The 11,457-nt window shown below is 48.8% G+C and overlaps 1 protein-coding gene across 2 annotated transcripts; it reads right to left on the minus strand.

Annotated features, from left to right (window-relative positions):
* Window positions 1–1,011: 1,011 nt before the first annotated feature.
* LOC106731269 (uncharacterized) lies at window positions 1,012–11,378 on the minus strand. Of its 2 annotated transcripts, none has more exons than XM_075913553.2 (4): window positions 11,343–11,378; window positions 9,836–9,932; window positions 7,547–7,747; window positions 1,012–4,764 (listed from the first exon to the last, which is right to left on the minus strand). In XM_075913553.2, the coding sequence occupies exons 3-4, from the start codon at window positions 7,731–7,733 to the stop codon at window positions 2,093–2,095; spliced, it is 2,859 nt and encodes a 952-aa protein (XP_075769668.2). In that variant the 5' UTR covers window positions 7,734–7,747; window positions 9,836–9,932; window positions 11,343–11,378; the 3' UTR covers window positions 1,012–2,092. The 2 variants fall into 2 exon arrangements, with proteins under 2 accessions (XP_075769668.2, XP_075769667.2); XM_075913552.2 differs by having other exon boundaries at window positions 1,012–4,767.
* Window positions 11,379–11,457: the final 79 nt, after the last annotated feature.

Raw genomic sequence — 11,457 nt, forward strand, 5'->3', positions numbered from 1 at the left:
CTAACTGTATGCCTCGTTCCACGAGGCGTACAGATAGTTCGGAATGGCTACGTAGTTCGAACTATCTAGCCCGTGCCGCGTGTAGCCGCGCGGCACGGGGTTCGCACTAGCAGGCTTTTAAAAATGGCGGCGCGGCTTTATGCTAATGAAGCCCGGGAAATTCAAATCCCGGGCTTCATTAGCAAGTTCGGTATGCATACATTACCCCGCTAGTTCGAACTAGCGGGGTAGTGTAGACATACCCTGGGTGAGTATCCTGAGCTCTGGCCAAAAGGCTCCAAAGAAGATTCTCATACCAGAGAGGTAGGCAAGCTCAGAAAACGTCTACTGGATTGGGCCCTTTTGTCAGAGGATCATTTCTCTTCCACAATTCATGAACTGGAAGAAGAAATCTGCACCTATTACCATACAACGGACAGGGCTTAGGACATGTCACACTGGTTAGCTTATAAGGCTCCCTGTGTAACCTATGGGAACTTGGGCATGCAATTCTAAGACACCTATCCCTCCTCATTCATTTTATAAGGGGCTTTTTCACATCACTCAGCCTTTCCTGATCCCAGTGTTGTTTTTCTGATATTCTATAGGAACCAAAAAAGGGGGCGTTTGCAATACTCAGTGTCAGAAAACCGATATCAGGGTGAATGAGAAGTCACAGCAGACAAGATAACAATGGGCTCAGGAGTGCAATATCAAATGTAAATGAAGTGAGTGGACACAAAACATTCAGCTTTCCCAACAAGGCATACTCAAGTCCTATCATACCGTGGGAATCTTATCTCTACCTCTCGCTCTGTCCTGGGAAGGACATTTCATTCATGCTGCATGTCCTCACTCCAGAGCTAATGTGGGCATGCTGGACTCTTGAGACTGGCAGGAAGTAGTAAGATTTGTATTCTCTTGGCCCATCCCTAGCCAGCACATTTCTACAGTATGTTTCCTGGGTGGATTTTCTTACATCTCATGAGGGGATACGCTGTGCTAGAAGACTTTCCCACACTCAAGGCATGCTCCCTGTAGGTCCTCCAAGGTTTATTAAGGGCTGAGCCCTGACTGAACATTTCCCAAATTCTCAGCATTTAAAGGGTCCTTCCCTGAGTGGATTATCTGGTTGGCAACAAGGACTGACCTCCAACTGAGGTTTTTCCAGCACTTGGCCATTCATAGGGTCTTCTCTGCCTGTGGGCTCTCTGACATGACAGAACTTGTGAACGCTGAGTGAAGCTTTTTCTGCTTGCACTGAAACAGTCAGGTTCCCCTCTTTGAGGGTTCTTTAGTGTTCAATGAGGTATCAGATCCAACTGAACCTTTGCCTGCAGTCAGAGCAGTTACAAGGGTTCTAGCGTGTGGGAACTGTCTGTTAAATGGGGTGTGAACGTTCACTGAAGTCTTCCATCTAACTTTTCCCACATGTGCGGAATGAATTTTGTTATGGGAATCAATATTGGAGATGATGTGGCATAACCCTCCATCTTGGTGCACAGAACAAAATTTATGTAGCAAGGGTGGAGCCTGAAGGGAAAGGGGTTGGATTCTGGAAAAGGGGTTCAGGGCTAGGGCAAAGAGTTGGGGAACAGAGGTGTGAGGGCTGGCAATGCAGTGGGGCTGGGGATGAGGGGCTCAGGGCTGAGACAGATGTTTGAGGTGTGGAGGGGTGAGGGCCCCAGCTGGGGGTGTAGGATCTGGGATGGGCCAAGGGTTTGAGAGACTGGCCACTGGATGCCTACACAAGGGAGAGAAAATTCCCATCAGCTCTCTCCCCTCCCCATCTCAGGTGCTGCTGTGGGGAGGGAGAGAGGCACCTCTGAGGCTGAGGACATGGATAGACAACTGTTCCCTGGCCATCACACGTCTGGTCCATGGCTGAAAACAGTGGGTAGCGGTATCTCTCCCAACCCCAGCTCGAAGTGCTTGTACAGTACTTAATAGGCTACTGTATGGCTACATGGCCACTCAGCTAAAAGGAACTTAGGGGAGAAACCCTATCATCTATGTCGATTCTTTGATATTCAATGAGGTCTGTGTTCTGACTGAAGGTTTTGCCACAGTCAGAGCAGGCGAAGGTCTCTCTCCTGTGTGGGCTCTTTAGTGATCAATAAGTTTTGAGTGTTGACAGAAGCTTTCCCCAGTCCGGGCAGTCAAAGGGTTTCTCTTCTGAGGAGGTTCTCCAATGTCTAACAAGGTCTGAGGTGTGACTGAACCTTTCCCTGCAGTCAGAACAGTTACAGGCTCTCTCTCCTGCGTGGACTGTACAATGATTGTTAACACTTAAGCAAAAACTGAAGCTTTTCCCAAAGTCCGAACAGTCGAAGGGGGTCTCTCCTGTGTGGGTTCTCTGATGTCTAATAAGACTTGAGCGCCGAATGAAGCTTTTCTCACAGCAAGAGCAGCTGAAGGGTTTCTCTCCTGAGTGGATTCTCTGATGACTAGTAAGACTTGAGTGCCGAAGGAAGCTTTTCCCGCAGTCAGAACAGTAAAAGGGTTTCTCGCCTGTGTGGGTTCTCTGATGCATAACTAGGTGTACTTTCTGACTGAAGGTTTTCCCGCAGTCAGAGCAAACGAAGGGTTTCTCTCCTGTGTGGATTGTCCTATGTCTAACAAGATGTGATCTCTGACTGAAGTTTTTCCCACAGTCAGAGCAGTTGAAGAGTTTCTCTCCTGTGTGGATTCTCCTGTGTCTTACAAGGTCTGAGCTCTGACTGAAACTTTTCCCACAATAAGAGCAATTATAGGGTCTCTCTCCTATGGGGATTGTAGGTGGATTTTTAAGACTTGAGCAAAAAGTGAAGTTTTTCCCACAGTCAGAGCAGTCAAAAAGTTTATTTCCTGTGTGGGTACTCTGATGATTAAGAAGACTTGAGTGCCGAAGGAAGCTTTTCCCACAGTCAGAGCAGTCAAAGGGTTTCTCCCCTGTGTGGGTTCTCTGATGCATAACCAGGTGTGCTTTCTGGCTGAAGCTTTTCCCGCAGCCAGAGCAAATGAAGGGTTTCTCTCCTGTGTGGATTCTCCAATGTCTTACAAGGTCTGAGCTCTGAATGAAACTTTTCCCACAATCAGAACAATTATATGGTCTCTCTCCGGTGTGGATTGTATGATGATTTTTCAGATTTGAGTGAAAACCGAAACTTTTCCCACAGTCAGAACAGCTGAAAGGTTTCTGTCCGGTGTGGGTACTCTGATGACTAATAAGACTTGAGCGCCGAAGGAAGCTTTTCCCACAGTCAAAGCAGTCAAAGGGTTTCTCCCCTGTGTGGATTCTCTGATGTATAACGAGGTATGCATTCTGGCTGAAGCTTTTCCCACAGTCAGAGCAGTTAAATGGCTTCTCTCCTGTGTGGATAGTCCTATGTCTAACAAGGTGTGACCTCTGACCGAAGCTTTTCCCACAGTCAGAGCAGTTGAAGCGTTTCTCTCCAGAGTGGCTTCTCCAATGTCTAACAAGGTCTGATCTCCTACTGAACCTTTTCCCACACTCAGAGCAGCTATAGGGTTCCCCTCCTGTATGTATTAGCTGATGTTTAATGAGGTATGAGTGCCTTCTGAACCTTTTCCCACACTCAGAGCAGTTATAGGGTTTCTCTACAGCATGGATTATACGGTGACTGTTGAGATCTAAGCAACAACTGAAGCTTTTCCCACAGTCAGAGCAGCTGAAGTGTTTCTCTCCTGTGTGGATTGTCCGATGTCTAACAAGATGTGAGCTCTGATTGAAGCTTTTCCCACAGTCAGAACACTTGAAGGGTTTCTTTCCGGTATGGATTCTACCATGTCTAACAAGGTGTGCCCTCTGACTGAAACTTTTCCTGCAGACAGAGCAGTTATAGGGTTTCTCTCTTGTATGTATTATCTGATGTTTAATGAGGTATGAGCGCCATCTGAACCTTTTCCCACACTCAGAGCAGTTATAGGGTTTGTCTGCTGCGTGGATTGTACGATGACTGTTAAGATGTGAGCGCCAACCAAAGCTTTTCCCACAGTCAGAGCATTTGAAAGGTTTCTCCCCAGTATGGATTCTCTGATGTTTAATCAAGGCTGCGCGCCGACAGAAGCATTTCCCACAGTCGGAACATTTGAAAGGCTTCTCTCCTGTGTGCGTCCTTTGATGTTCAATAAGATTTGTGCGCTGAGAGAAGTTTTTCCCACAGTCAGAGCACTTATAGGGTTTCTCTCTTGTATGAATTTTCTGATGTCTAGTAAGGCAGGAGCGCTGACTGAAGCATTTCCCACAGTCAGAGCAGATGAAGGGCTTCTCTCCTGTGTGGGTTCTCCTATGTCTAATGAGGTGGGGCCTCAGTCTGAAGCTTTTCCCACAGTCAGAGCAGCTGAATGGTTTCTCTCCTGTGTGGATTCTCTCGTGTTTAATCAGGTCTGAGCGCTGACTGAAGCTTTTCCTACACTCAGAGCAGTTGAAGGGCTTCTTTCCTGAGTGGGTTCTCTGGTGTAAAATAAGGGCCTCTCTCCGATGGAAGATCTTCTCACAGTCGCCGCAAGTATAGGGTTCTTGCTGATTGAGAATTATCTGTTGATTGGGTTCTTTATTTATTTTCACCCCTCTGCTCCTGTGACTGCATTTACCCTGTCCCTCTCTTGCATGGTTTCCCTGCTGCCGTTCTAGGCTACTCTGATTCTCACAGGTCTCTCCCCGCTCAGGACTCTGGGAAACATGCCCCTCGGATCTTCCCAGGAACATCGCACATGGAGCCACTTGCTCTGGTCCTTCAGGCTGAAGACTCTCTTCATTGTTCTTACTCAGCGTCCTATCATCTGCTGGGAGAGAGAATCCAGACAGGAGTCATTGTCTGCGCTGAGCTGAATGGAAAACTCTGACAGAGGAACAGAAAAGGGGGAACACATCCAAATAATGGCTCTAAAGTTTGAATAATCATGAGCTGAATGCATCCTCCTTCCTCACAACCATTCCCAATTGAGAGAATCCAGCTTATCCCCACCCCAAATGGAGGTGAAGACGCTGGAGTTGAAGTTGTGGGTACATTCCTTACACATTCAAGCTGAAAGGTCAGCTAAACTTGATGAAATGCATTTTACCCTGCCTGGACATTCAATAATGGGTTTAAAAGTAGCCATCCTTCTACAAAATAATTTTATCACCCAAACTATTGTTCATTCACAAATTCAACACTATCAATTAGACTTGACTTAAGATTTTAATTGGTTAATGCACTACAAAGGCAATTTCCCCTGCTTTTGAGAGGGTAAAATGTGGTCAGTAAGACTGCATCTTGAGGCACATGTTATTCTAAACCATAAGAATATAAGAACGGCCACGCTGGTTCAGACCAATGGTCCATCTAGCCCAGTATCCTGGCTGCCGACAGTGGCCAATACCAGATGCCCCAGAGGGAGGGAACACAACAGGTAATCCTCACATGATCTCTCCCGTCACCCACTTCCAAAGCAATATTGGATAACTGAAACCAACTTGATGAGGGGGAGAAAAAAACTGTCCACAGGTTGTATGAGATAATGTGGAGACGACTGGACAGATGGGGCAGGAATGTCCGGGTGGGTGAAACAAAATGGCCAAGGGAAGAGTTTAGGCCACTGCACATGTTCAGTTTATACCCCATGCGTTTCTGGGATGGTGGGCGAACATCCTCCCGTAAAAAGATAACAAGGGGGGAAGGGAGGCCTTGCTGGCGCCCTTGGCATCACAGCATGAACCAATGGCTGGGAACCAAAATAGACAGGCCTTGGCAGAATGGCAGTGCACTAGGTACCAGCTAACCAGGCAAGCAAATTCCTAAGTGGTGAGGAGGGCAGAAAACACCAATCTCTGAGGTACCTGCAACACCTGGATTTTGAACATCTGGGTTCAAAAAAGAACTAGATAAATGAATGGAGGACAGGTCCGTCAATGGCTATTAGCCAGGCTGGGCAGGGAGGGTGTCCTTAGCCTCTGTTTGTCACAGGCTGGAAATGAATGAAGGAGAGGGATCACATGAGGATTCCCTGTTCTGTTCACTCCCTCCGGGATACCTGGCATTGGCCACTGTTGGCCGACAGGACAGTGGGCTGGATGGACCTTTGGTCTGACCCACTCTGGCCGTTCTTATGTTTTTATACACACACACTTCCAAGAGATGGCAGAGGAACACACTGACTCAAATCAGGGCGGAAAGGATAGGGGGGTTGAGGAGAGAATAGTTACGAGTGTTTTGTTAAAATGAACAGGTGCAAGGATAAGGATGGTAGCAACACACATTAAGCACAATGTGCACGCTGTTTGTGTCAGTGCGTGGAAGGAGAAGTCACAGGAGGGGCACGTTCGCACTGGCGGAGGGGCAGCGTTCTGGTTGCTGATTCAGCTGGTCCCGTTTTCAGGGTGGGACACATCTCACTGTACCAGTGCCTGGGGAGCTGGGACACTAACACCCTGCTCCTTCGACAGTAAACCTAACCAAGCGCCTTAGCCCCCAAACAAAGCCCAGGTATTTCTTTAGCCACAGCCCTGAGCTGTGCTGCATGGGCAAGCCACACGTTCTGCCAGTGCAGCCAGCATTAGAGCGCCAGAAAGAGGCGCCCTGGGCAGCCGTAACGATGCTCTGTGGCGCTAGCAGCATTCATACGGCACCACAGCTGCTACAGGAAGCAAAGAAAGTCAGTCACAGCAGTACCTGGGACCTCCATTGTCAATCAGAACCCCACTATGCTATCAGTAGGGATTGCCGAACCGCAGCGAGCCCCGCTCGCCAGCCGTGCATCCACAGATCATTCTGCGCATCCGCAGATCGCCCAAACCTGGCACTTCCGGGTTACAATCTACTCGCCATAGGCGAGTAGATTGTATTATTTGTCGAGCCCTGGCTATCAGGGTGCTTATATGCAGCTGAGCCCTGTGAAACAGGGACATACTGTAATGACTATTGCAGAGACAGGAAACTGGGGCGCAGTCAGTCTAAGTGACATGACCAAGGTCACACGGGAAGTTCGTGTTGGGACAGGGAATTGACCGCAAGTGCCATGTCTGAAACGGAAGAAGTGCTCTGTTCAAGTTTATCTGCTACAGAGCTACTCTCCACAGAGCTCTCGCAGGATGTGAACGGGCTCATCCACCCTCTCTCAGCCCCAGGAACCAGCATGTCACAGAGATCAGCCACAGGCAGGGAAGGACTCCAGGAACAGCACCCTCCTTCCAGGGGCTCAGCCCACTGGCACAAGGGGGACCCCACAGGCACCAACAGCAGCCGGACCCGGACCTCTCGTACCTGCCGTTCCTGCCTGGGCCCTTCCACTGACACCTCCGGCCAAGGCACAACATGGGCAAGATGGTGGGGAAGCGCATTGAGACCTTGGCAGTGGGAAAGGCAGTACTATTGTTATGTCCATGTCCTTGCATTCCCTGGAAAGGGGCATGGAGGGGACAGTCTCTCACACAGGAGCCAGGATTTAGGGGCTCTTACTTTCAATATTGGGGGGGCAGGGGGCAATAAGAGACCCTGAACCAAACCTGACCCAGCTGCTCAAGAGCCACCGGCCTCCCAGCCCCCTCCCAGCTTCTGATACCCCAGGGGACAGGAATCCTTACCCAGCCAGCTCACAGCCTCATAATTGTCCTGCATCACGTCCCAGTAGAGGGCTCTCTGGCCCGGGTTCAGCAGAGCCCATTCCTCCTCAGAGAAGTACACAGCCACCTCCTCGAAGGTCACTAGCCCCACCACAGCCATTTCCGGTCCCTTGTTCTGCAGGCCAGGGGCTGAGCTGGAGACAGACATGGGTGTTCTGCTGCCTGTCAGGGGGAGAAGGGCAATCGGAGACATTTCAGAAGGGGCTTTAATCCTTTCCATGCCCCCGTTCTGCCCAGACTCTGTCCCTGTTGACACACAGGCTAGACTCTGCCATTCTGGGCAAATACTGAGTCTAGGTATTATATAAACAGCACCCACCAGTTAGATCCATATTATTTTCTCTCGATACCTGGCTTGTTCATTATTTTTGATAAACAAGCCTGATATTCAGGCAGGTGACTATGCATGTAGGTGTCTAAATGTAGGTTCCTGTAGTTAAAGCCCCTAGTCTTCATCCATTTATTTGCAGCACACACCTGGGCCCTCTCATCAGAACTAAACTTTATAAACCTTCTGCAAAAGAGAGATTAAAGGAAGTCAAGGAGACCCTTTAGATGCTTGAAATTAAACATGCCTGCTGAACATTTAGAGGATGGGATCCTCAGATTGACAGATTCACAGGATCGGGGGGGGGGATCATTAGATCACGTAGCTGCGGCACAAGCCCTTACATTTAATCTCGTTACCCCAGTGCAAACCTGTATTCCCCCAAAGCATATTTTCTAGAAACCTGTCAAGTTTTGCTTTGAAGACTTCGAGATATGGAGAATCTGCCACTTCCTCTGGTCATTTCGTTCAGCAGCTAATCATCTTCCCTATCAAACATTTGTGCCTACTATCTAGTTTGAATTTGTCTGGCTTCTGCTTTCAATTACCTGTTCACACTAAGCCTCTAACCAGTAGACTGAAGAGGCCTTGGGGATCCAGCAGTTTCTCTCCTTGAACAGACTTATACAGTGGAAGCCAGTCAGCTTTCAGTGTTTTTTAAAACAGCAGCATATTTAAACTGAACATTGACATTTTTCAAATTTAAGGTGCTGTAACTTATGAGCTTTAACGTCATACCTTTAGCGACATAACATGGAGACAAACCCTTCATAAGGGAAATGAGGTTAAAAACCTGCTAACTCCTTTAGTTTGAAATGTTTTAGCTCCTCTAACGGGAGAGAGGGGGTGTTGGCTGCAGACATTCAGCTGCAAATAGCTGTGACAGCAAAACGGTACCATTAGCTCCACAATGGGTAACAAAGCTGTCATGCTATTAATAATAGTGATGTTAAAATGTGTTTAAGTAACTGTGTAACTGCTGAAAATTTCAGCAGTTACAGCTGCAGTGGCAAGCCAGCTATCTGCGCATATCAGGAGCTTATGCATAACCGTTAATGTTAACCAATGAGTACACACTCTCCGGTTAACTGTGTACATGGTTACATGTTTATATCTCTAATTAATAATGTTTAACTTCACATCTGAGCCAGTGTTATAGTCTGTCCTCAGCACTAAGAAAAGTTGTAATTTACTATGGACTAACAAACAAGCAAGAGCTAGCTCCTGTAAAAACAATGGGGAAAAAGCCAAATCTGCCTAGGTCAGCACTATGCCAGAAATCCAACCTATACAAGAGAAGGAAAAACTTAAAAAACAATAAATAGTCTTGCAGCACCTTAAGTTTTTCCAGTTACAGACTAACTCGGCTACCCCTCTGAAGCTTTTATATAGAGAAGGGTTATTCATTTTAAAAATCCTGGATTTTAGTAACACAGAAGAATAGAACCGTCAGAAGGAAAAACACCGTGAAAGTGAATCGTATCAATAGAGGTAGCCTATATAAAAATGTCTTTAAAATGTGCAATTAGAAGTATAAACAAATGAGTAGAAAGCCCAAAATTGATATATGCAATAGGGATGTTAACTAACATGTTTTTGTGTAAACGTGTAACATCTTACATTTTAGTTACGCATTTACATGGGGGGGGGGCAGGAGCTAGCGCTCATGGGGCAAGCACCAGCTCCCGCCTACCCCCCTCCCGTTGCTTCTGATAAAGAGGCACGTGACACCATGGGATCTGGTGCTCGTGGGGAGCCGATCCCACAAGCACTGGCTCTCACCTCTCCCCTGGTTTGCAGCCTCTGACACAGGGACAGCAAGGGCAGGTGTGTGTGTGTAGTCATTAGGATTAACTAAAAAATCCAGGCTTGATGGGTAATTGTTTACAGGCCTACTATACACAAACATCCCTACCACTTACCAAATTCTCGGAGTGGCTCCCCTATCAAAAAATCATTACCCACTTCTGAGCTGGGCCACTCCTGGCCAGTGTTTGTCTCACATGGAGCATCGCTGACCTAGACAAATCACAGATCCTGAGTCAGCCGCCAAAACCCAGGAAAATTATCCCCCGCGATGCACAAAAATGAACAGCAAACACATTTTTAAAAGACTCCGGTTTTCAGGTCTTTTGGTGTCTGATTTCCCCACTGGCGTGTGACAAGGAGCCTCCCCTCTCCCCAGGCAGTGAATGATTTGGGTCCCAGGGCAAAACCTCCCCCACCTGGGGTTGCCAGGTATCCAGTTTTTGCCCAGACAGTCCATTATTCGGGTCCCCCGTCCGGTAAAAAAAAAAAAAAGAAAATATGGGACAAGTGAAATGTCCGGTATTGTAGTGGAATTTGCCCCTTGCCCGAAAAAGATAAGGAACTAGCCTAACAGCAGTTAGGGGCCCACTAGCCTGTCGAGCAAGAATGAAGCTGTATTTCACATTTTCTAACTTGTGACAGGCACAAGCAGGCAGAAATCAGCAACATAGCTATGAGAAAGTAAAACCGCACATAGGCATAAGATAAGAGTACCCCTCCCCAACTACTGGAATGCCAATCGTGAACGTTAGAAATAATGTATTGCTGTGCTTTAACCAATGAAATGTAAAAGCCAATCAAACTGTTATTCATGTATCCGATAAAAAGCTATGCACAGAGCGGCACGGGGTCGCTCCTCGCCATTTTTTGGCTATAAAGCTCGAGGGGACGACCATCAGCGCTGATTAATAAAAGTCTGGTAAATCCTCCTTCGGGCATCCGTGTCATTCTGTTACACCGGTTTGAGTCCGGTACGGTTACAGTATTTCCTGCTTCTCGTGGACAGGAGTCCAGCAGGGACAATTTTCTCCTGCTGCGTCTAGCGGGGGAGTGAGGAGCGCGGGGCCATTTAAAGGCGCAGCACCTTTTTTTTTTTACTCAATAGAACTTTTTCCTGGTGTTTTTTTTGGGGGGGGGGGGGTTAATTCGGTATTTTTTGTTAAACCATCAGGCAACCCTCTCCCCAGCGATGTATCTGCCCCGGGCCTCAAATCAACCCCCCCCCACACAACCCCCCCCAGCTCTGCCCCCCCCCCGAGATCTGAGATGGCACCAACCCCCCCCCCCATGTATCTGCCCCGGGCCTCAAATCAACCCCCCCCACACTGCCCCCCCCAGCTCTGCCCCCCCCAGGCCCCCCAGCTCTGCCCCCCCCGAGATCTGAGATGGCACCAACCCCCCCCCATGTATCTGCCCCGGGCCTCAAATCAACCCCCCTCCACTGCCCCCCCCCCAGCTCTGCCCCCCCACAGGTCCCCCCCCCAGCTCTGCCCCCCCCCCCGAGATCTGAGATGGCACCAACCCCCCCCCCCCCATGTATCTGCCCCGGGCCTCCAACCTGCCCCCCCATCTGAGACGTCACCAGCCCCGCCCCCACCCACTCGCCCCTCCCCGCCTCACCTCAGGCTCCACCGGCCCCTCCTGCCTCCCCCCTTTCCGGGCGCTGCCCGCAGGCGGAAGCGGAAGCGGAAGCGGAAGGAGTCGCGCCGCGCGGACCGTCACGCAGGGCGCATGC

The sequence above is a fragment of the Pelodiscus sinensis genome, chromosome 19, assembly GCF_052426305.1.
Source record: "Pelodiscus sinensis isolate ZL-2025 chromosome 19, ASM5242630v1, whole genome shotgun sequence".
Lineage (NCBI taxonomy): Eukaryota > Metazoa > Chordata > Testudines > Trionychidae > Pelodiscus > Pelodiscus sinensis.

Bases quoted from the DNA above. Each gene is read 5' to 3' on its own strand.
- LOC106731269 (XM_075913552.2), bottom strand. From the start codon at position 7,733: ATGTCTGTCTCCAGCTCAGCCCCTGGCCTGCAGAACAAGGGACCGGAA. The intron at 4,768-7,546 runs GTAAGGATTCCT...TCTCTCTCCCAG, and splicing joins TGAGGCTGTGAGCTGGCTGG to CAGATGATAGGACGCTGAGT.